This window comes from Danaus plexippus, chromosome 6 (assembly GCF_018135715.1).
Source record: "Danaus plexippus chromosome 6, MEX_DaPlex, whole genome shotgun sequence".
NCBI lineage: Eukaryota > Metazoa > Arthropoda > Insecta > Lepidoptera > Nymphalidae > Danaus > Danaus plexippus.
In genome coordinates, this window is record NC_083540.1 from 9068606 (window position 1) to 9092801 (window position 24196).

Sequence of the window (24196 nt, forward strand, 5' to 3'; positions counted from 1 at the left end):
ATAGTTTTTTTTTACGTTATCCAACATGTCCATTACTGCAAACAATACAGCGTTATATATTTCGCCCTCTGACATTTGCTTATTCTGACTTATTATTATTCTTTATAATTTAACTGACTTATAAACAGACGCAATTATATAGCTCAGTTTAATAAACGCTAACTCAAAGAATAGAATGACAGATGCAATTGTCAGTATGATGACAATTAAATGTTTTCATGAAACTCGGTGACGGAAGACGGCGCTTCTGTCTTAATTAGTTTAAGCAATATAGTTATATTAAATATCAGCAAGAATACGACTCAGTCACTCAGGGAAAAAATCAATGCGCGGGAAAGTTTTATTCTGTGAATTATCTGAGACCTGTGTTGTGTAGACTGTAGACGAAATATTATATTGCTCTGAATGCGCTTATAAACCAACTCCATTTTTAAAATCCCCGACGATGACGTAAATTAAATAAATAGCTGAGGTTCTAAAGAAGACTTCTTAATAAAGTAGTTAAATAACGGATACTATATTGAAGTGAGCAAAAAGGTAATAAAGTTGTTCGTCTTGTTTTTATTTTTATGATCTGTCAGTTGTTAAAATGTAGCAAACTTCAATCAATATGATTTTTTCTATTTTACAACATTTTAAAGAATGAATTCAAATATTTTTTTTAGAACGATTTATTTTCAAGTGCATTTATAACTATCATTATTTACGAGATGAAACTTTCTGTGATGCAACCAATTAAATTTTAAAATTCCAGTATATACAAACATCTTGATTATTCAATATAGTTATTAGTCTGCCGTATTTGATGACGACCATCTTAGATGGCGTTTGCAATCAAAAGTTTATTAAAGACACTGTAAAAGGTACAAAAACTAACGGAATCAGGTTAAGTAAAGTATGTGTTACACTATGAGTGTCTTGTAAATACTATGAAGTTAAGAATGTTAAGAAAATTTATTTCAAGACTATGACTACGTTCGTCCACAATGATTAGAAAATCATAATTTGCATAAGCTATGTGAATATGAAAATGGTCGTGAGAGTCCTAGTCTTCAAGTTGTTTGTATATTCCTTTCTCTAATATATAATTCGCCTCATACAAACATTTATTTATGTATAAAAATTTACTTACTAACTCATCAAATATTGTTTTTATTTAAACAAATCTTCCAAATATAAATCAATCGTTTATTTTTAATTTTTGTAAATATTCAGCCAACTTGATTACTTATTCCCATAGTGTACACTCGGAATTTAGCTTCTCGTATAGTTTATATCCTAGAACCGACTGCTAGGACCTCAACATAAATCTATAATAACATGGCCCCAAAGAAAATTCATATTTCAAAACTACAATTCCTGAAATTTTATTCTATATGACTTGTTCCTCATATTCCATATGACTTGGTTTCCTCAACACATCTCGTTCACTATAAGATCTCCGGATCATCACTAACTCCTAAGCAAGTTAGTAAATTTGAGTGTTCATAAGAATCGTTGCAAAAACAGCAAAATATAATGTCGATGGCATGACCAAGACATTCCACTATAATTGAGACGTGAGATGACAGTTAGCTATATTGTTAGGAAAATATAAAACCATTTACTGATATATAGATTGTAAAAGATTTTTTTGTTAGTGTCTAATTAATTCAGCATTTATTGGATCCAGGTAATGTTATGTCCTGGCCTGAAAAACAGAAAGTTTTAAGCGTGACAGGGACATTTTACCGACATTTAAAAAAAATTATAATGTTTGCAGACTTTGAAATTCTTTCCAATGAAAAGTAACATGTGAGCTACGGACTACATTGGTATCGTTTGTTATTTTTAACACAAAATTAAAATGAAATAGGTAGGTATTTTGAAATACACGCTGATGCTCGGAAAATATGTTGCATTGCATTATAAAAATTTGAAGATTATACTACAATTACAAAATTGGATTCCGTTATGAGGATTGTTATCTATGTTGTTAATTATAGGAGAGAAAAAAGATAAGCGCAGATGATAAAAAGGATTTTATTTTAGAATAATAGAAAAGTGAAGAGGTAGAGTTATGGACCGAAAAAGAATGTAGAAAAAAAGTACCTACAATTATAAAAAAAGTTAATATTTTGAATTAATACTTGGAAATAGCTAATAGTTACGTATTTATATGTGTTGCTATGATATTTTATATTACTAAAAAATATTTAATTAAAAAGCGATTAACCAAAGATGACACCGAATTAAATAGAAGAGATAAAACTGTGTCGTTTTATCACATTTAAATTTCAGTCCCGAGCTTTTGTATTTCGAAACAGAACCAAAAGATAATAAGTGCAATGTGTACAGTGAACCACATGTTTAATGCTCTAAAGTTTAGAATATGCGTTAATTGATAAGCGCTTGTAAAGTTCGAACAGACACAAAGGCACACCAAAATGTCTTATGGCATTATGTCGGCAGTGTATTTTGAATCGTTGTTGGGACGACACGCGCCCTTTGTGTTTTAATAAGTTGAAAAATTGTGTTCACGATCTGTGCAGTGCAATTAAAAAAATATGGTTGCGTGATTTATATTTGGTTCTATATAATTATAGCAAAAAAAAAAGACTCGAAACAGGTACGGAGTGTATTTATAAATAAATTAGCTTTGCGAAATTAGTAAAGGATATCAGAGATCGTTGATCCCACTTCTGTTAAGTGGTTTGTTTAATTTAGGTGTTGATCCTTGAATGTGGATAAATATAGAAACCCTTTACTACAGCGAGGAAGAATGACAAACAAAAAATATATTTAAATATATATGTATGGATATAAAAGTGTTATTACATAAATTTGATTCATTATATCTAAATATCTATATATTACTATGGCGAACATAAATTTGCTGCATTTATAGCCTCACTGGAATGCTTACACTGAATGTGTTAAATCGTAAACAATGCTATCTATGATGTACACAAAGATATTAATAGATTTCATAGAGCATAATTACGAGACGGAACGCGACTCGGTTTCAGGTAAAGTCCTCGATAAATAATTTTTGATGAAAGATTTGCATTTTAACATCACTTCAAAGACACGGCAAACTTTTATTTACAAAACAAAATACAACACAAAAATTTAATACCACTTTGGTTCCAATTATACATCAACATCAAACAATGTAGGTCTTTAAAGTTTAAAATTTATAAGAATTATTAAATGATATGGCATTAGGGTTATAGATAATTACAAACACTGGGTTGTACTAAAAATAGTCCGACCAAAAAACGTTTTAATTATCAATAAGTAAATAAATAAAAACCATATTAATAAAACAAATAAGCATAAAATATTATATTCCTTATAAAAGTTGGTTTCCAGCAAATTCTTGTGTAAGCGATACTCACATAAGTAATATTAGTTACTATGCAATTCACAAGAGTGCAAAACCTCAAACATAGTTGAGATGTGGTGAACATACCTTCGTCGAAAAATATCAACTTAATACACTTACATGCTGATGATTCTAAGAATAATTTATGTAATATGTTTAAGTTTAGTATTGAATTCACATTAATTAAAAAAAATTCTCAAAACGACTGGGTAGGTAGGTACATGTAAAATAAATCTCATTGAATAATAAAAAACTTAATAGTTTAGATTCATGTATACGAATGTCCTTTAAAACCAACAACACGTCTGTTATTGTATTGAAACAGTACGTTGATACATACCTACTTTACTACAACAACAAAATATCTATCTCTTATTTCCATATGTTATCAGTTTCATTTGTTCTGGAATTCTTAAGTCATTTTTAGAACATGTTATTTGATGTTAAATTTTTTTCACCTAACATAAAAAACACTAGAACCGAAGCCAATAAAGCATTATTAATTGATTTTACCATTCTATCAAACCAGTTTGTTCCCAATATATTTAAAAGCAGACAAAAGACAAAGGAGGTTTTATTTTTTACAACAAGGAATGGAACTACGGTCCACTGTCCACACGATACAAATCTTAAAAAAAAAAACGTGTCATGAACGTCCTGAGGCAGCGGACGGGAGCACGACTCGCGTTAGCCAGAGCTTGTTTTTTTTTTTACTTTGTTACCTGTTTCCGAGCGAGCGTTCAATGGCTGGTTAGGTTAACAAGTGCTGCAGGGATGTAAAACCTTTTCATATTGTATATTAAACATTAACCAATATTTAATACAAAATCCAAAAAAAACTGTCTAATTACATTTCATATGTATATAAAAATAATTTCATATATGCATAGTTTTTTTTTTTATAAATTTAATCAAAATATAAAATTTACAATTCACAAAAGACGATACAAAAAAATTACATTTCATATACTTGCTGCGTCGTGAACACTTATTTACTTGCAAAGCTACAACTGCGTTTAAAGGGGATACAAAACGAGTCCCTTAAACGAGGTGGCAACAGTCACGTCCACATCAAAGTGATAATGGATCATGACGGCCGTCTGCGGACAGTTTCGCAAATCTGCATGGGGTCATTCGCTTGCAACCGCCCTTATCACAGGATGTATGTGTCGCATCACGACTGAAATTTAAAACTATTTTCATACATTTTATAAAAAAACTTTTATTTTAATAAATCCGCAACAATTTTTTTAAGTAACTTAAATTATACGAGATAGTTAGATCGCACCCCACTTATATGCCTGTTACTGTTTAATTATTTTACATTGCAATCTCAATACAAACAACACAATTGAAGTGAATATTTCTAAGAAAATCCACGTTATTTGAACATTACAGTAATGTCTAGTTAAATTTTCTATTTAAAAAATAAAATAATAGCTTAATAAATAAAGCAACAACGCTCAAAGATAGTTTCCTATTAAAGTTGTTGGTATTTTACACTTTGATTTAAGACGCGATGAATTTATTAATTTATGGATAATCAGCTAGTAAAATAAAGAAACGATTTCGCAAAAAAAATAAGCAAAGGATGCTTTCATCGTAAAATAATAAAAATATTTAAATGACGCATACTATCACAGCAAGTACGTACGTATTTGTTATGGTATATTTACTAACGTAAACAATAAAAGTAATATGAAGATAACATTTTTTTGTTCCAGAACTAAAAATATGTTAGAGATAAAAAATTAGGCGCCAATAAGATTTAAAGGTCATCAATAATATTATCTGACCTGGGGTGTCGTAACGTTGTAACGAATTAATCACTAAATGTAAGCTTTGATTATTATTTTTTATTATCATTTAATAAATAGACAAGTTCATAGTTACGTGACACTATCTTAAACGTATATAATCTAAAAATATTTACGTCTTGTATATACGTTTCATTTGTATATTAACGCTTTATATCTAAAGCTTTTTTAATGGCATACAAATACAATTGTTTCATGTTGCTACTAAAATAATTATAAAAGTTTTGATTAACAAACCTTATAATTTGAATTAAAAAAACTTTTGCGCATAGACGATCTAAAATGAGCAAAAGAAAATTATCCTTATAAAGTAAAAATATCCATGATTCCTTTTTACAAGAAAGGACAAATATAACTAATTACTAATTAGACAGACTTTATCAGACTTAGAATCAATCCTGTATGAACATGTAAAGACATTCACAAATACAAAAATATCAAAAACATAACCCTGCTTGTAGCGCAATCGGTTACAGAATAAACAGCGATCCTAGACAAAATAGTTTACAACCCCTGCACTATGGTGCGACTATTTTTTTCCTTCACACCTTTTGTTAGTATAATTCGACATCAGAAAAAAAATATTAGACATAACATTTGACAGGGGTTATTTAATGAAGACGTCGGGGTTTTCTCACGGCCGTGTTGTGGGACGACTACCGGCCACCAATCAATTATCTTAACTGTGATAATTCTATTTTGTCTAGTTTTTTTTTTAACTTATCTATTTGTTCTGACAACAGACGTCTTATTTACACGGCAGTTACTCGCTTGTTATTTGGTTTACCTTTCGCTAATGTGTTAGCTATTATTTTGTTTGACTTTTTCTGCTCATTTAAATAGTAGTGGCGTATTACATAACAATGAGTTTTTAATATAAATAAACTTAGACTATGCTTTGTTTTGTTCTTAATTTGTTTGGTTGGAAGTTCTGAACTCATTTATTTATTAAATCGCTTTAATTAATGATAATATATTTTATACTACTGAAATAATAAGTTTCATATTAGAACTACAAACATACAAAAAACATATTTCACGATTATCTAGCTATTTGAAGAATCTGCCCTACAAATAGTGGTGTAATCTTACAGATTTTTTATGGATTATCGACAAACAGGCGACCAAAATAAATACTCCCGATCGTAATCAAATAGTTCCTAATATATATAGTGTTATATATGACAGGATGTGGCGATCAGCCTCGTACATGCTGCGTGTAGTGGCTGGAGTGGCGCTCGCCACTTCTCTCGCCCTGGCCCGCCGCGACTACCGCGACCCTGACAGGCAGAACGCGGACATCTCACTGTGGATCGACGAGAGACAGGTGCGGATGTTCAGCGGTACGTACGATCATGACACACACACGTTGACATACTGCAACTGGTAGTACGCGATAGGTACAACAAACATTACACAGAGAGCCGGCAGACTGATCTCATCTCATCTCATGAGATATCATGCCTTATGACGGGAAACCCTCAATTAAAATTTTGATATGTAGTCGCTTCAGCTGATTGATTTCTTGGATTTTCTCATTTAATATTAATGGCTTAAAGTTCCACGATCTCAATCTCTTAGAAGAGAATATTTAGTGGAAGCCACATTTTGTTTATTATTTAGTAGGACCTTACAAACTCTCTATCTTTCAGGTATATCGATGCAAGTTTTCGCCATAGTGAACGGTAATATATCGCCGTACGTTCTGGATCCTAATTTCTCTCACAAGCTGCCAACGATACCCTCGGAGGTCGGCTACGTGAACTTCACGTGGAGGTCGAAGAAGAGATACTATTACAACTTCGATACATTAACTTCGTCAGACCCTAAAGTATTGAAACCTCCGCTCTTGTCTATCAAAACACAGGGCCGAGTGCCTAAAATGTCTAAAGGTGATGATCATCTTATGTTTTTTGATTGAACAGGCCTTATAATTTTGTTATAACCAATAAAAAACTCCACATACAACTGTTAATACTGATGCAGTAAATACAGTTGTGTTCTAAGACGGTAATAACTAAAATACGATTGTCCACAGAGTTCAGTATATTTCTGCCATGTATGGGCAATGTGAGTGGTGTGGCAACGTTTGAGATAGGGTTAGTGCTTAAAAACGGTAGAGGCATCCCCTTGAAAGGGACGCCCTTGAGGTTGAACCTAAAGAAGGAATGCGCACAGAGAGGTGTGTATTTAGAAAGGACAGGTATTGTATCGCCAACGCATTTTTAACACTTATACGACTGCGCTGCGTAATAAGTATCAATTACGTGATTGATTTGTTTTTGGGAATTGTTTGTTTCTCGTGTAATATAAATCATAATGACGTTATTAGCAGCGCAGTCGTAACGCTTTTATTTTTAAGACATTCAGTAACTAAACATAAGAATCTTTCGAGCTTATTAATTAATTTTCTCATGCTTCTTCTATTGAACAAATGAACACTAAAAATGCTAAAACATTTACGTTACTAATACCGACCAACGACACGTAGTGTTTGTATTATAGTGTTCGGGAACAATACGGTCATTGACGTTTTATTGGATCATTGTTGGACATTTATTACTAGTTATTATTGGTACCGATATTTTTAAGTCAGACGAGTACAATGGCGTCTGTTCTAACCGACCTCTGTACGCGTCACGTCCCTTTGACTTCTTCATAAATAGTAAAACGTCAACAACTGTGCGATTCATTTTACTAATATTGCTTAATAAATAATCATTATCATGAGGCGTATTAACCAAACGCATTGTTTTTCAAATACCGAGCGCATTCCCCGAGTACGCCGACTGACTGTTACACGGTGCCTCTGCTCACAGCATTTGCGTTTTTAGGTTGGTAAAATGCTTGCTTCTTAACATAAAGCAATATTTAAAAAATAAATATTTCATCATAATATCCGGAATAAATTTTATTTAATATTATAAAATTTCTATAACTATCTCAATATTAGTAATGAGTTAGGATTTAATTTTATGACACCTAATCTAATCTGCGTTCACGACTGCAGGACCGGATCCGGAATGCGATAAAAAATGCGCGAACCAGGGCTGGTGTAACAGTGAGAAGATCTGCCAATGTCCCGAGGGGTACATGGGACAGCATTGTAGGACCGCTCTCTGTTACCCGCAGTGTATGAACGGGGGTAACTGTACTGCGCCCGGGGTCTGCTCCTGTCCCCCCGGCTACCAGGGACGGCATTGCGAAGGAGGTGACATTGACATTGACTGAATAACAATATTTGTTGCCTTTTATATATTTTTGTGTTAGCTTACAATTAGTAGGTATGTGCTGATGCAAACTTATCGCTCATACTTTACGGCGAAGAGTTTAATAAACATTGTACGTAAGAAAAGTCGAATTAATAAAATACATGTTTATTTATAAACTAAACTATGAGTAGGGTGACCCGTTTGTCGATCCATTTAATTCATTCAAATATTATATCCAAGATAACGCTGAGCTTTTTCCTGATATGAATAATAACTTCATCCTGAAGATAACTCGGCTCAGGGCCAATGAATCAAAACCAGTTGTGTCATATATTTTATATCTTCTTGGATATGCTGATGGCGACTTTACATCCGGTTTTAATGACTTCGGTGAGTGCTTTATAAAACGGCGCCTGTTCCGCTCCGTGGTCGAGGCCTGTGTCGTGGTGTTCCTGTTCCTCGTCCCTGAACTTGGTGATCGTCTGCAGGATGTCCTTGTCGACGTTGGGATCCTCCATCAGTGTTCTGAGCTGGTCGTTGTAATGGTCCACTATAACGGTTTCCACTGCCACAGTGCACGCCATCGCTGCTTCTTTACCTAGCAGTGCTGTGCCTGAAAGAAATTTATTATAAAAGTGAATTGGTGACAACCTTCTGCGTAAACCCCCTCCGATATTATAATGTCCAATTAACCAATTTAATAGATTTGGTTTATCTTCGTAACAACCATCTCACCAGCTCCGAGCGCGAATCCAGCTATATTCCATATGGGCGTCATGATGGTCGGCCTGACTCTGTACTTGGAGATGAGTTCCTCGAATTTCTCCCTGTGCTTGATCTCTTGGTCCCACATGTGTTTTATGAGCGGGCCCTCCTTGGTGTTCCCTAACACTGCCATCTGCCCCGCGTAGATCCTGTCAGCACCCAACTCACCCGCGTGGTCGACGCGGATAATAGAATCCAACTGGAAATACGACTTTTAATAAACGACAAAAACCCAAAGAAATGAAGTGGAACATTCATTCAGAATAAAAATTTCATCAGACACTTATAAATAAAGTGATAAGTATTCTTTTTAAAACTGGCATCTACCATAAGTAAGGTAACGTACTAGGAACTCTCTTATTTCTAAATAACTCGTCTTTCGTTGGTAGCGCATAATTCGACAATGATCACTGAATGATAACTCACGTGAGGATTCTTCTTCCACGTGGCGGAGTGAGCTCCCCTCGCATGTCTCAGTATTGGTGTCGGCCGCAACATGATGTACTCTGTGACCGAAACATAATGATGATAAACCTTCTTTCCAGGTATATGTTCACAAAAATGTTTAAACGGCGGCAAATGTATTCAGAAGGACACCTGCGAATGTCCCAAAGGATACTACGGTTTACACTGCGAGTTCTGTAAGTCTGGCCAGATTCATACCATCAGTCCATATCCAAAGACCAGGACCATTCTAATATCACATTGACCTTCCTCAGCAAAGTGTGTGATCCCTTGCCTTAACGGGGGTCGTTGTAAGGGTGTGAACAAGTGCCGTTGTCCGGCCGGCCTCGGGGGGAATCACTGTGAGGTGGGGAGACGTGGGGGGGAGTGTGCCCGCGCCTGCAGACACGGCGTGTGCCGGGCGGGAGTATGCCGCTGTGAGCCCGGCTGGAGGGGACGATACTGTCATCGTAACTATGGTGGGTCAAAGGCGAGAGATATTCGAGCTGAAGACCAAACTCAGTAATGTAATATGGGAGACGCCTGATGATGAATGAATGAATGATGGACACATATCAAACTACTGGTATATAGGCAGCTAGAAAGTGGTAGAACAAATTTGATGATAATTGTGTGTCATATTACAAAAGCGGTATAAAATTGTTCCATAAATATATGGATAAGTAACGTTAGATAGGAGTCCCTTGCAACCCAGGAGTAGGTTACATCTGGGTGGCAAGTCCCAGGCACTGTTGAAGCTCATCTCCCTGCAATGCAATGGACCCGGCACCCGCACTGTGAATCCATTGAATGCTAAGAGGTTTCGTCCCAAGGGTGTCGTTTCTAGGAACTACGGAACTGTAGTATTCTACCATATTATATGGAATCTACTAGTTCCAACCCGAATTAGGCTACACAATAAAATGGTTGAATGTGAGTTTAAATGAAAGAGAGTTGTCCATAAGAGACATTAGAGATAAGAATAATAGGAGGACTGTAACAGTTAATTTGTTCAGGTTCTTCAGAAGAGTCCGGGGAGTTAAAGAGGCCGCGATGAAAAGCAATAGAACACCAGGTGGTACAACTTACTTAAGTAACTTGTGATTTCATTAAGTTTATTGAAAATTTTTATATTTTGTAATAATTACTAAATTAGTCATTTAGGAATTAAGGTTTATTATTTTATAAGGTATTAAAAGATTTTTGTATAAGATGACAAATTAAATGGTGGTTTCATTTTCAGAAGATGCTCCTTATAAAATACAGTGCAGTGCACATAACATAGACACTTACAATTTTGTAACAAAATCAAAGTTATGGCTCATAGCTTTTATTTTGACCCCAGATTTGATAGTTATGTCAACAAGTACAATTTTTTTTAACGCCATACTTAATAGACAAGCGAATAATGCATTTTCATCAGTATTTCGTTGAAGTAAATGCTTAAATGTCTTTTAAAAATTGTGCTAGTAATAAGACCCAAAAAAGGAATACGTCTTGTAAAACCTAACCTATATTTCAATAAGAAATCTTAAAATAATTGATGGGGTGGAAATTGAATGTCTCGTTAATGATGGAATAACGCATATTATGTACGAAATAAAAATTGTAGCTATTAAATTATGTCGTAACTTTGATAGAACTAAATAACTTACCGTTTCTATTACTTTTCTAAATAAAACTTACAGACTTTGATATCACGACACTCAATTTAACTGTTAAATTAAAATAAACTTTTATATATGAAAACAACTGTAAATAACTTTTTTAAATGAAGTGTCTATAAGTCTATAACAATTCAAGAAAATTTTGTTGCTGTTTATATGTCAAAATCATTCACTGAAAATTCCGACAGGTAGCGCCACGACATGACATGATCAATGTTTTCGAAAATAAACTTGGAATTTTTTCTGAACGCCTATCACAGGGGCAAAATTTAAAATAAGAGACAAAAATCTGTATAAAAAGTGGTAAGTATCACTCAAAATAGAGCATTTTTTGCAGGCTACTTACAAAATACGAAGCTCTTTCCCCCCTCAGTCTGAGGGGCGATTGCCCTTTCCATGAAAAGAAACTCAACCGCGCAGACTCGTACAAAATGGCGCCCCTAGATATGAAGTGTACAATGTTCACATATCGCGTTTACCGATCGATATCAATGGAGGATTCGCGTTTTTCGGGGTCTCTGCAGCGCTCCGTACATTTTATGAATCTAGTGTTCAGCTGAGTGAAAGAGTCTTAGAAAGTGTTGTTTTTGTCTGATTACATCACCGAAAACTTGAAGAGCTTCCAATAGGAGTGCAAAATGTCTTTCAAATCACGCAGGTGCGTACGCAGTCGTAGTCTTTCTATTCTATCTGGGCCTGCTCGAACGCGCGACCCCTTCATGATGGCCATTCATTTGGGTTTATCCTTTACGCCGCCGCAAAAGAGTTTATGTCATTCGCTTTCAAAACTGACCTGTCGTAGCTATCTGCAAGAATTGCATCTAAACAAAAACATTAAAACGAATTACATCATTCTGAAATATGTACATTACAAAAATATACATCTATTTTGTTTCTTATGCTAGCTGGCTTCGTGTGTCCAGCTTGAATGTGGTAGGCGACAACATTTCTCTCTATGTTGACATAGTTGTTATAAATTCAAAGCCTATTGAAAATTATACTATTTCACTATTGCGATGGCAGATTGAGTATTGATTTTTTGACTCAACTAGCTGCTGACACAACAGCTAGGTCGATAGTTATAAATTCAGATTTCTACCATAAATTTATAAAACAATGTATAATCATTTAAGCCTATTCCTTGTGTGGTTGCTAGAAATCAATTTATTATAGAATTATTCAGGGTTAAACTCTAAGCAGTTTGAAATGTCAAAAGGTCATGTAGTGTTTGTCTAAGACTCTCAAGCTGATCTTTGATTTATTATACAAATAACTATAGTACTAATATGGTTACTATTTATATCTGTTTTAACATTTGATTATCAATTTAACAATATCCTGAGTTTTTCTTTTAATATTTCAGCCATACACATTTCACTGTTGTGTGAATCCACAGACTTCATAATAGTAGCTGGTGTAGTGTTATTTCTTTTTAAAGTGTGATGCTCAACATTGACCTGTAAGTGACAGTGTCTACATCTACATTTGAATTACATCAAAAGATAATTTTGAATATTCTCACCAGATTATATAAAAATATCTCATATAAATGGATGTGCTAGCTTAAAAGCTATATACTAGATATATAACAGATAATATAAAGAGCTTTGCTGCTGATAAAAAAGAAGAAAAAGTTTAAAAATAAATTGCAATAAAAATGTACTATGTAATAATCAGTTTGATGCATAAAGGTTATATATAATAATTACAGACTCCCTATTAGTTAGTAATAATTAAAATTTTGATAAATAATGTGTTGATTTAAGTTGTAGTTGCAACTTTTTAATCAATATATTTTTTTATTTATAGATTATTAAATTAATAAAAATAGGTCCTCTTAAGACAGCTGTTGCTTGTATATATTTTAAAAGTGAACTAGTTTTTTTTTATAATAATCCTACTTTCTTCAAAGATATACTAAAATATTGAAAAAAAAAGCAAAAATAAATCACTCATAGTTATATCTAAGGATTATTGTTGAGTATCGTTTTATAGTGCAACTAAATAAGTGAAATATTAGTTTAAAAAAAGACCAGTCATGATTTGTGTGGACCGAGATCTCGAGGTTAGTCGCACTGTACTGTGATATCATGAGATCAAAATAAATATTAAATTAACTTGAAAAGGGTTACAAATTATAATCATTACTACAAAAGAGAAGTAAGTTTGGCATCGACAATGAGCATCTTAAAACATTTGAATTATATTTTATGAGTTGGATACTAAAGATAAATTTAAAAAAATGTTTTAATGAAATGTACGGAAATATTTAAGTTGTGAACGTTCAGAATATACGTTAAATTGAGACAAAACCTCTTAGCATTCAACGGATTTGCCGTTCCGGTGGCAGGTTTTATCATCTTTTATATTGTTTATTAAAAAGAACATTTGTTTGGTGCGTCTCACTGACTAATTCATTAATTCCTCTTCACATGCATCCAGTAGTATTATCAAGACTTCAAAGTCAATTTGAACTAGTTATATATAAAAATTTCTTATTCAATAACCCAAGTCAATTGAGTAAAGTATCGCTTAGGTTATAATATAAAGGTTTTATCTTTGATTGACTCTAAAGAAAAAATATGTCACAGTCACAACGGACAGTTCTACTTGTTATAAGAATATATTACACCATAAAATTAACAAAAATCAGATTAATGATTTACAAAAATACTTCCTTTAGATGTGAATCATGGAAATAATATAATTATGTATAGTTATAACATTTTATATATTAGAATAGTCTCATATAATTTATATCCCTATTATATTTTTTTAATTTTAACACCCAAGCTCATACTAACTTTGGACTAACAGAGTGTTTACAAATGTACCCAAACTTTTATGATGAGTTTTAAACAACAAACAAAACTGTCCATAATCATTTTTTTTATAATATCTAAGCTGGAAACTCATATATTTATTACGTAAGAGTTATATTTTAATATATCTTCAGTCGGTCATTCTGTTTATAGAGAAGATTAAATCAATGTTGTTCTATTTTTAAAAAACTCTACCGATGTTCAGATATAACAAGTCATTTACTTTTAATTTCAAACTACCGTATTGGAACTATCTTATTCATATAAAAATACATCCTTTATAACATTCATAGCATAAATAACAAATACTGTGAAGAATTTTTTTGGTTGGACTGTGTGATTTTAATCTATGAATTAACAAAAATTTACTTATAAACACTTTTTCTAATGTACCAAGAAATTTACAAACATAAAGCCTTTTTCATATTTTAATAAATTTGTTGCATATAAAAGTTAATGTTACATATAAAGCATTATAGAATTAAAACCTACTTGTATTAATACAAAACAAGATCAACTAGAATTAACATTTGATGACAACACATCCTCCCTACATATAGTATATAGCTCACACCATAGACTATTAAAGTGTATTTCAATATTTTTTTTCTCATAAAGAGATATTAGTTTTTGAATTATTTATCTATGACAAATTAACAATATATATTAACACTTCATTTGTTGAACAAAATATTTCTATTAGTTCCAATTGATTCTATACTAAGAATAATTTTAAAAAAAGTACAAATATAAATGTTGTCACATATACAATCAAAACAAATTTCTTTTTAAGTTTGTCGTTGATTAACCTTAAGTTAGAAGATAGAATAGAGTTAATATGGAACTATTGCTACAGGTAAAAAGTAAGTGAACCCAGGACATAGCTGAACTAAGGTGAAGGGTATGGCTCTGGACAGTCAGGGGGACTCCGACTACGGCAACATGAACTCAGCAGTGAGCACGGAGTCCATGGACATGGCAGAGGAGGTTGGTTACATGCGAGGACAAAAACATGATGAGATATAACACTATATAATTGAAACTAATGTTTTCGGATTACTACGTGTTATTTTGTTGTTTTAAACTACATACTACCGACGTTTAGGTCACTTTGCAGGGGCAGACAAGATGAGAATATAATAATTCAATGACTTTAATAGCACTATATAGTTTGATTGAAATTAAGAATATGTCATAGCGTCTCCAATGTCTTCTATAAAGATTGTGCTAAACACATATAGATAAATTATTAGTTTTATGGTCATTATATAATATTAAGTCGCAATTGAGTTGCCAGCATGTATGGGTATGCATCTTGCATACTCTTCATAGGATGTACTTCAAACAATTATCAGGCTAAATAGTAAACAGTGCATTTGGTTCAACATATCCACGCGCTTCTAACTTACATTTATAATACGGCGTAGAAGATTATCACAATTCTCTTCAAATCTGCTTCCATTTTCTTGAGTGAGGAGCACCCCAGGGATATACCTTGGACTATTTTCCTCTTATTACTTATGGATATTTCAACATTCTCTCCCAATTCATAGCCGTTATCCGCTATCTATTCAGCTTGTATAAACGTAGGACAAACGTAATATCTTCATAATTAAACTAACTTGAATAGTTTAATTTTCTTACAAAAATATTAATAAGTCATATCAGGAGTACACGTGGGTCGTGCTTCATGACATCCTCATTTGACATTTATCTTCCGTCTACTTTTATAAGTCCCTTTAATAAGAATTCCTCCAAATTACGGCACAGTGTCAACCAGCACTCCTTTTACGACAAGTATTAAAGGAGGCCTAAGAAAGTTCTTACGCACCATGCCACTAGCGTGTCTTTAGCTGTTATGTTAAAAGCAACTTTTGAGTTCAAAGAGTTCTACAACATGATACTTCAATGATGCTGCACCTTACATAATATAGCAGCCAAATATAGTAATCAGTATACTGTCACATTCTTCGTATGACCGTCACGGAAACAGATACGTATGCGTCAGCTGTTCTATACATTCAAAATTTATGAGAATTGCTTGTGGTTTACTTTAGTAGGCTCTAAATTTTAAGACGCATATTCTTTTTTATACATTAACCTAATTTTAGATGTACGTACCCTAAAAAATTATTATATAAATAGTTCATGTATTATTTGTGATGTGTTGCTCAGTAGTGTTTGTTGTGTGGTGTAGGAGATGTCACAGGTGGAGGGTTGTGGTCTGAGCGCCTCCGAGGATGAGGACGAGTGTGCCTCGTCTCCGGCCGGCTCGGCCTACGACGACGCCGGTGACGTCATCAAGAGCGCCATGAGCGACGAGGTCACCAAGCAGCTAGCGGCCGCAGGTAGGAACCACTAGGGCGAGATAGACAAATAATTCCTGCGAAGTTATTTAGTATGTTAAATTTGAAGTACTTAACAGTGGAGCAAATTAGATTCACGTATAAAACAATCCCTTACGCGTTCGTTGACAGGCCCAGTAGGCATGGCGGCGGCGGCTGCGATCGCCTCCTCCAAGAAACGCAAGAGACCGCATTCATTCGAAACAAACCCCTCCGTGAGGAAGAGACACCAGAACAGACTACTTAGAAAGCTTAGAGTGAGAGACTCGGCGAACATATGGAGCGATTGATGTTAGCGGTTGAAGAGAATTTTATACTAATATATTATATTTGTCTCCGCTCAGCAAACGATCGAGGAGTTCGCGACCCGCGTGGGTCAGCAGGCGGTGGTGCTGGTGGCGACCCCCGGCAAGCCGAACACCTCCTACAGGGTGTTCGGAGCCAAGCCGCTGGAGGACGTTGTGCGGAACCTGCGCTGTATGATCATGGAGGAACTCGAGAACGCGCTGGCGCAGCAGGTACGGCTTACATTACAGCAGCACATTCAGATGAGATCTAAGCTACAGCCGACAATACATCTACAATAATTTTGCACAATATTTTTACGGTGCAATAATATTAAATGCCCTCTTTGGATCCAAACGTTCAGTAATATTTAAAAACAAGATGGACAAACCATTCCCGTGACGGAACCGATCACAACCGCTCGGAACAGTGAACTGGACAAATATTGCGCCATACTAACCCTGCGCAGTACAAGACTACATATTGCGCAATATCATCGTAGATGTATGGCCGCCTAAGATCTGAGTCATCTTTTATTTAATTGAAAAGTACATCAGATCGAGAACCGCTCGTCTCCTAGTATAAGATAGCTTTAAAGCGAGTAAGCGTTAATAATTGACGTCAGTTCGGGCTGGGCGGGTGCGCGCAGGCGCCGCCGCCGCCGCAGGACGACCCGTCGCTGTTCGAGCTGCCGCCTCTCATCATAGACGGCATCCCCACTCCCGTGGAGAAGATGACGCAGGCGCAGCTGCGGGCCTTCATACCGCTCATGCTCAAGTACTCCATGGGTGAGTCATTGACACACACACGCACACAAACACACACACACACGGAATGAAGGGACTCGTTACAGCTTACATCACAATAAAATTCTATTAGTTTTTACTTGAAAGAAACAGAAATTACTATATCTACACATACATTACCCTAAAATTCTGCTTCCTAGGCTTTTTCCTCTAGTTAAGGCTACACGCTCATATTCTTTAATATATTTAGTGTAGCTTTGTTGGTAGCCAGTGACGTCACAGTCTGTTAGCACTAGTGTCAAGTAATGTGATGTATGAATTTTGTATCTCAGTACGCGGTAAGCCGGGTTGGGGCCGGGAGTCGACGCGGCCGCCCTGGTGGCCCAAAGACCTGCCCTGGGCCAACGTGAGGATGGACGCGCGCTCTGAGGACGAGAAACAGAAGGTGCAGTGTTGAACAATTGTTAATAGACAGATTGTGTTCAACAAATAACAGGAAAAGTGACTAACCTATAACGTTCTGATGGTGATGTGTGTACAGATGTCGTGGACGCACGCCCTGCGGCAGATCGTGATCAACTGTTACAAGTATCACGGGCGAGAGGACCTGCTGCCCGCCTTCACCGAGGACGAGGACGACAAGCAGGCGCCGCAGACTGTACGGACACTACATACATACACACCGATAGCTACTTGTTTAAATATCATAACGAAATTCAATATAACACATGTTCTAATCTAAGATGGAATGCGAGTAGTCGTTATTAGAACGTGCCATAACCTAATATAAGTGTCACTAACAAAATCCTTCCCCTCACGCTGCCTCCTGTGGATATGTATCGTGACGTCATCAGTCGTCGTCGTGTGCTAGCGGCAGCACGAGTCGCTCGCAGCCGGCCGTGCTCGCCTCGCAGCAAGTCTGCATCGACCAGATGACGCTGGCCGATGTCGATGTGCGATAACACACATACACACACACACACACACACACGCACTAACATAAACTTCATATTAAAATATCCATCGTTGAAGTGTTCGCGAGAAATATAATATATACATACTTACACTCCAAACCTAACCGTCTTTGCAAATATACTATAACAAAGTAGACTATATGAAAAGTCTATGCTTCCTTGTTATTAACTATAACTGGTGTTTAATGTGTAACAGGATGTTGTCGTTATACGTTATCGGTCTGACCACCAGATGTCGCAGTACGCGCCGGCCATGCTGCAGACGATCACCAACCCTGACGGGACGGTGTCTCTCATACAGGTGGATCCCAACAGTCCCATCATCACCTTACCTGATGGTACCACCGCACAAGTGGTGAGAAATAACATTTCATCATCTTTTACTACATCACGTTCAGTGATAATAGATAATGTATAGTTAAATAAGATATGGCAGGCAACTGACAGCGCCATCTTGTATACAAAATAAATGAGGGGCGTGTTGTTTGAGGAAGTAACGAAAGTTTTGAATAAATTGTTCTGATGTTTAAGCTACATCAACAGAAAGTTACATCAAAATCCGTATAGTGCTTTTGGAGTGACTTAGTAACAGAACAAACATCCATACATCCTCACATCCGCATTTATAATTTCCTTTTCATTATATTATTTCATAGTAAGCTATATTTATGTATGTATGTTTGCAGATCCACAGCGGTTCTGAGGGAGCTGCGAGTGTGGTGCAGGCTCTGGAGGGCGAAGGCGCGGTCGCCGTAGACCTCAACGCTGTGGCAGAGGCCACGCTCAACCACGACGGACAGATCATACTCACCGGGGAGGACGGACACGGTACATACATATATACTCTAGATTTTTTTCTTACTTTTACAACATGCTTACATATGGAGCGTTTCCAGTGTTGTCCTCCTAGAGATCATCATAATAATTTAATTCAATAACTTCATTCATAACATAGTTTCTAGAAAGGCTGCTGTTTGAGACACTTATCATAATGATAAAGTCTGCCTTCTTGTATGTCACAATTTGCTGATAGTGAATTATTTTTATTACCTACCATCGGATGGACTGACAGTCGGCTACTCAACAGTTTGTCTATATTCTGATATTATGAATATGTATGGAGAGGTCAAGTTATGTTTGTGTGATGTCCAGGCTACCCGGTGTCGGTGTCGGGTGTGATCACCGTGCCCGTGTCAGCATCAGTGTACCAGTCTATGGTGGCCTCTATGCAGCAGCAGGACGGCGTCTGCGTCACTCCACTAGTACAGGTCACCAGATCAGCCAGATCCCTTACCACACTCAAGATTGAGATCGAATAACATTTACTTACATATATCACTTTCAGCTATATGCTACTTAGTACTATTTCAGTAGAAATGCTTAATTTTGAAAACGTTATGTTTTAACATTAAAGAAATGTTAAGCTAATATCTTAATTAAAATTCGTATAGAATGTATAGTATGGAAGGCAATATTCCAGAGGTCGCGAATTCCAATCCTGCTAATACAATTGTTTAATGTTTGTCCCGTGTCAGCACCAATAGTATTTTCCCCGCTGACTTTAATAATTTATATTTAATTTTAAATATAACATATTCATAGACCACCGATCTCGATCTTAATTTCTCTGTAGACTGAAGCTAGTCGCTATAAAAAAATATAAGTACATACAGGCCACACGGGCTGTTTAATAGGATATTGGTGCCAAAACAACTAATTAAATATATTTTTATGGAGAGTTTTATATTTATGGAACCGTTGATGTTTTAGTTGTGTTAATCATATATATAGCGAATACCAAAAGATGAAAATAATATAATGTATGTATATATATTAATATATTTGAATTTTAATGAGAATGTTTGTAGACCAAAGATTTTTTTTTTTTTTGTTTAGAAATACATAGTTGCCATAATTATTGTTGCATGAAATTGTTAGTTGCCATAATGCGTTTGTGACTGCACTGTTTTTTTATTTTCTACTTCACTTAATAATGTTTGCTTGCATTTTGTTTTAATGTAGATTTTTTTATGCTTAAAATTTGCGAGACTGTGATTAATATCCGAATGCTGTAATATAACAAATATATTTTTTATAATCTATGGAAGTATTTAAAATTAGGTTTACACACAATTTTAGATTTATCAAAGAAGATAATTTTTATTACGAAGATAACATAGTTTTGTGTTCCTAAACATATTGACGCTTCTAACATATAACATAAGATATGTTTTAGTTCAGAGATATATTTTTATACATTTATAGATAAATAATTTTCACTACAAGTGAAATAATAAGGGACAGATTATAAAATAATCTGCATAGTCAACGAAAAGTGCATTAACAAACTTCTATATAATGTAGGGAATTAAACAGTATTTGATCTTCGTTGGTTGTCGGCTCGATCACACCAGATGCAGGTTTTATAAGCTCTATGTACATTTGTTTTAATTTAAGTAGACGAATTTTATTTATGTTGTGTCGTTTTGTGTTCGATTTTGTTAGTCTTTAAAGTTTTATGTGTGAGATATACAGGGTGTTCATTTAATTTGTTTGAAAAACTGATCGTAATGCTTTCAACTAGAAAGTATTCAAGTCGACGAACTATGAACCATGGCATACTATGTCGTTGATTCGATAAAACTGTTTTAACAGAATACTGTAGTATAAACAAATCCCACTGTAGTTATCTGTGGTTTAATCTCTCACATAAAATTTTAAGAGCCTAAGTTATGCTATTTTTTGTTATGTTATGCTCAAGGTAATAAAACAAATGACTTTAGTGCTCGTTTTATTTTGTCATCGTTTGTCCGTCCTCGTCGCGCTGGCGGAGGTGTGTATATCTTTATTTTGCCTCTCTTTAGTGTCAATTTGTTGTGATTTTGCTGATACATTGATTTTATATATAATGTTTTACCAGTTTGGTTTTATTGAATATTCACATGTCGCTTTAAAATACAAGTTGAGTGAGTCAAAAATGTGTTGTAATGTAGAAACAGCAAAAAAAATCTTGATTTATAAAACATATAACTAGTTCCAAAGTTGTAATACCACCGCTTACTAGTGTTCAATGTACAATTGTGTTCCAGGTGGAGCAGGGCGGCGAGACGCTGGAGGCGCTCTCGATGGGTGGAGGGGTAGCCCAGGTGGTACTACAGGGGGGGGAACAGGTGTTGCAGGTGTTGAGCCTCAAGGACGCCTCCGTACTCACCAAGGCCATGGTACAAATCATATTAAACGAAAAAAAATGTTTACGAATTCTCTGTTCTCATAAATAGATCGATTACTTCGGTGTCGTATTAGGTATTTTATATAAATGTAGATTTCAATTACATACATTAACTTCGAATTGGGAGAAAGTCTCTAAAAGACTACGATGGTCGCTTTGGCTGTGTAAACGCTTCCTAATCGCTAAGGGTGGCAATTTATTATTGTCCTATGTTATGATTGTAGCAAGTGAAGTCCGAGCGTGACGCGGTGGTGGCGGACTCCTAGCTGCTAACGCTGGTGGCCCACGACCACCAACAGCAACAACAACTGATGGAGCAAGACGAACAGGAGATGGAGCAACAAGACGAGGAGACGTAGCTCACGACGGAACGGACGAGCAGTGTTGTGTAGGACTATTGATGTAGTTCAAGTGGACTACACTATGACGAATATATGAACTAAACTAAACTAACACTTTATGAAGTATAGAAAATCAATGTCGAATGTTCTATACACACATACTGAAAAGTATTTTAATCTTTGACACGATACCTACATTAAGGCATCGTTAAAGGCACATTTTCATTGGTCGATAAGTCGGTAGTTAGCCCGATTGCGGGGAGTACCCGCATGCGAGCTAACAACCAATGAAATCCACTGGTCGATAACTCGGTCGATTAAACGTGTGCGGGTGATATCCGCATTCCGGAATAACGGAATTCGCATGCGTTATAGAAATTACCCGCACCCCGTATGCGGGCTCTGACGACCAGTGAAAATGATAAACTCTTTGCGGGCCCTATGGCATGCGTTACAGAAATCTCCCGCACCCCGAATGCGGGCCTTATCGACCAATGAAAATGCGCCCTAACTCTAAATATGGAGCAGTGTTTGACAAGAACATTTTAATATGTCGCCCGTAATGTCACACGTGACACGTCTGGATGTCACTAGTTTAAATGTCGACCGTTTTACAGGCGCACTAGTGACGCAGCGTTGTTATAGAATAATTATGAACCCCGTGTCTCGGGTAGTTGTAGTATTAAGTTGTTCTACCATAGCTAAATGTATGGCTTAACTGTTGGTAATGTAGCGATCATTGAAATATAATATTCGAAAAAAATAACCGAAAGCCACGAGTTCTGAACTCACATCATCATACACTAGTCAGTGTAAATATCGCCATTTACAAGCTATTCGATGATATTGTAAACTAAAATATACAAAAGTGTTTAATTAATTATAACTATTAACATCCGGTTTCTGAACGTAAGTTATATTATATTAGCGAAGGTGTAATTTATGAGTGAGAATTCGCACTGACAGTGACATTATTTTCTATGACACTTTCGTCTGTACTTTACTACTGCGACATGTCGTTGCGGTCACTGGCAGTGTGTTGTGTTTGAAGTGTTCTTTCCGATGTATTTTGAAGTCATTAGTAGTATTCATAATATTGATGAATCTGCGAGAGCCGTGAGATGGAACTAACTTATCGTTCATTTCTTAGATGTAATTCTATAATCGGCTACATTAATACTTTGCAATTAATATTTATTTTTTGATCCTTAGGTTTGTGCAATATTTTTACGAAGACGTATCGCGTTTATTTCTATTTATTTGCTGGTCCCAGCGTTTTTATTTCCTATTTAAAGTTAGTGCATATAACAATGCACACGTGACATTCCTTTGAACAGTTTTATTTAAGATTATTGTTAAGTGATTTGTTGTTTAATTTATTTAGTTATTGTTTGTTAGTAAAGTTAACTCTAGTCTACCGCCAGTCATTAGAGAAACTATCTAGTCTACTAAACATGTACAAATCTTTATAATAATTGAATTCTGTAATATACTTATCTGTATGAATTAGTATTGTGGATGTATGGGGAGTTCTAGGAAGGGAAGTGCTCAGGGTGTCGACTCCGCTGTTGATGTTATATGTGGTTATCTACTGTTAGCTATATCGAACTAAGCTTGCAGGAGTAGAAGTTCCATGTGAATAAACCTATACTGTGAGGTTTAAAAGTCAACTAATTTAAATTTTACCAACCATTATAGTCAAAGTAGCTTAAGATAGAAGTCATAGAAGAGTACAAAGCTGTATGTATACTTTAAATGTAAATTATTTAATTTATTTTAAAAGACAGTGGAATTTATCCAATGTTTTTGTTTCTTATTTGCAAATTTTATTTATTTATTATTTTTCTTTTAGAAACCAAAGAACGATTGTGTTTTGTCCTTATTATAAGTAATGAGTAAAGCACAATTTTGTTGTTAAGTACAATGATTTGTGGATGTAAATAAATGGTATGACTGTGTGAATATTGCAATCATTAAAAATAAAAGTATTTACGTACAGTGCAGTAGTATTTCTAACATCAGCCATGTTTTCATATTAAAATTAAAAGCCACGCCTTAAGGCTTTTTCTTCTAGTCTTTCTTTAAGAGACGAAACTTCTCAGCATTCAATGGATTCACCGTGCGGGTGCCGGGTCCATGGCGTTGCAGGGAGATGAGCTTCAACAGCGCCTGGGACTTGCGA

General features: G+C 35.2%; 3 protein-coding genes across 11 annotated transcripts; 2 read left to right on the plus strand and 1 right to left on the minus strand.

Annotated features, from left to right (window-relative positions):
• Positions 1–218: 218 nt before the first annotated feature.
• Positions 219–10830, plus strand: LOC116779175 (protein shifted-like). 6 transcript variants are annotated; one of them, XM_032673360.2, is made up of 8 exons: positions 4382–4529; positions 6373–6527; positions 6837–7076; positions 7223–7387; positions 8195–8395; positions 9707–9802; positions 9881–10084; positions 10622–10830. In XM_032673360.2, the coding sequence occupies exons 1-8, from the start codon at positions 4450–4452 to the stop codon at positions 10660–10662; spliced, it is 1182 nt and encodes a 393-aa protein (XP_032529251.2). In that variant the 5' UTR covers positions 4382–4449; the 3' UTR covers positions 10663–10830. The 6 variants fall into 6 exon arrangements, with proteins under 6 accessions (XP_032529252.2, XP_061385829.1, XP_061385828.1 ...); XM_032673361.2 differs by lacking the exon at positions 4382–4529 and adding an exon at positions 219–537 and having other exon boundaries at positions 9881–10830; XM_061529845.1 differs by lacking the exon at positions 4382–4529 and adding an exon at positions 821–890 and having other exon boundaries at positions 9881–10830.
• LOC116779177 (5-demethoxyubiquinone hydroxylase, mitochondrial) lies at positions 8546–11748 on the minus strand. 2 transcript variants are annotated; one of them, XM_032673363.2, is made up of 4 exons: positions 11619–11748; positions 9588–9667; positions 9132–9360; positions 8546–9009 (listed from the first exon to the last, which is right to left on the minus strand). In XM_032673363.2, the coding sequence occupies exons 2-4, from the start codon at positions 9657–9659 to the stop codon at positions 8732–8734; spliced, it is 579 nt and encodes a 192-aa protein (XP_032529254.1). In that variant the 5' UTR covers positions 9660–9667; positions 11619–11748; the 3' UTR covers positions 8546–8731. The 2 variants fall into 2 exon arrangements, with proteins under 2 accessions (XP_032529254.1, XP_061385830.1); XM_061529846.1 differs by lacking the exon at positions 11619–11748 and adding an exon at positions 11261–11411.
• On the plus strand, positions 11454–24012 carry LOC116779174 (DNA-binding protein Ewg). 3 transcript variants are annotated; one of them, XM_061529843.1, is made up of 13 exons: positions 11454–11575; positions 14951–15081; positions 16292–16442; positions 16572–16696; positions 16784–16957; positions 17350–17512; positions 17803–17915; positions 18012–18128; positions 18677–18799; positions 19131–19272; positions 19597–19712; positions 21534–21665; positions 21898–24012. In XM_061529843.1, exons 2-13 carry the CDS (start codon positions 14998–15000, stop codon positions 21937–21939), a joined length of 1482 nt encoding a protein of 493 aa, XP_061385827.1. In that variant the 5' UTR covers positions 11454–11575; positions 14951–14997; the 3' UTR covers positions 21940–24012. The 3 variants fall into 3 exon arrangements, with proteins under 3 accessions (XP_061385827.1, XP_032529247.1, XP_032529248.1); XM_032673356.2 differs by lacking the exon at positions 11454–11575 and adding an exon at positions 11791–11930; XM_032673357.2 differs by lacking the exon at positions 11454–11575 and adding an exon at positions 11791–11930 and having other exon boundaries at positions 17374–17512.
• Positions 24013–24196: the final 184 nt, after the last annotated feature.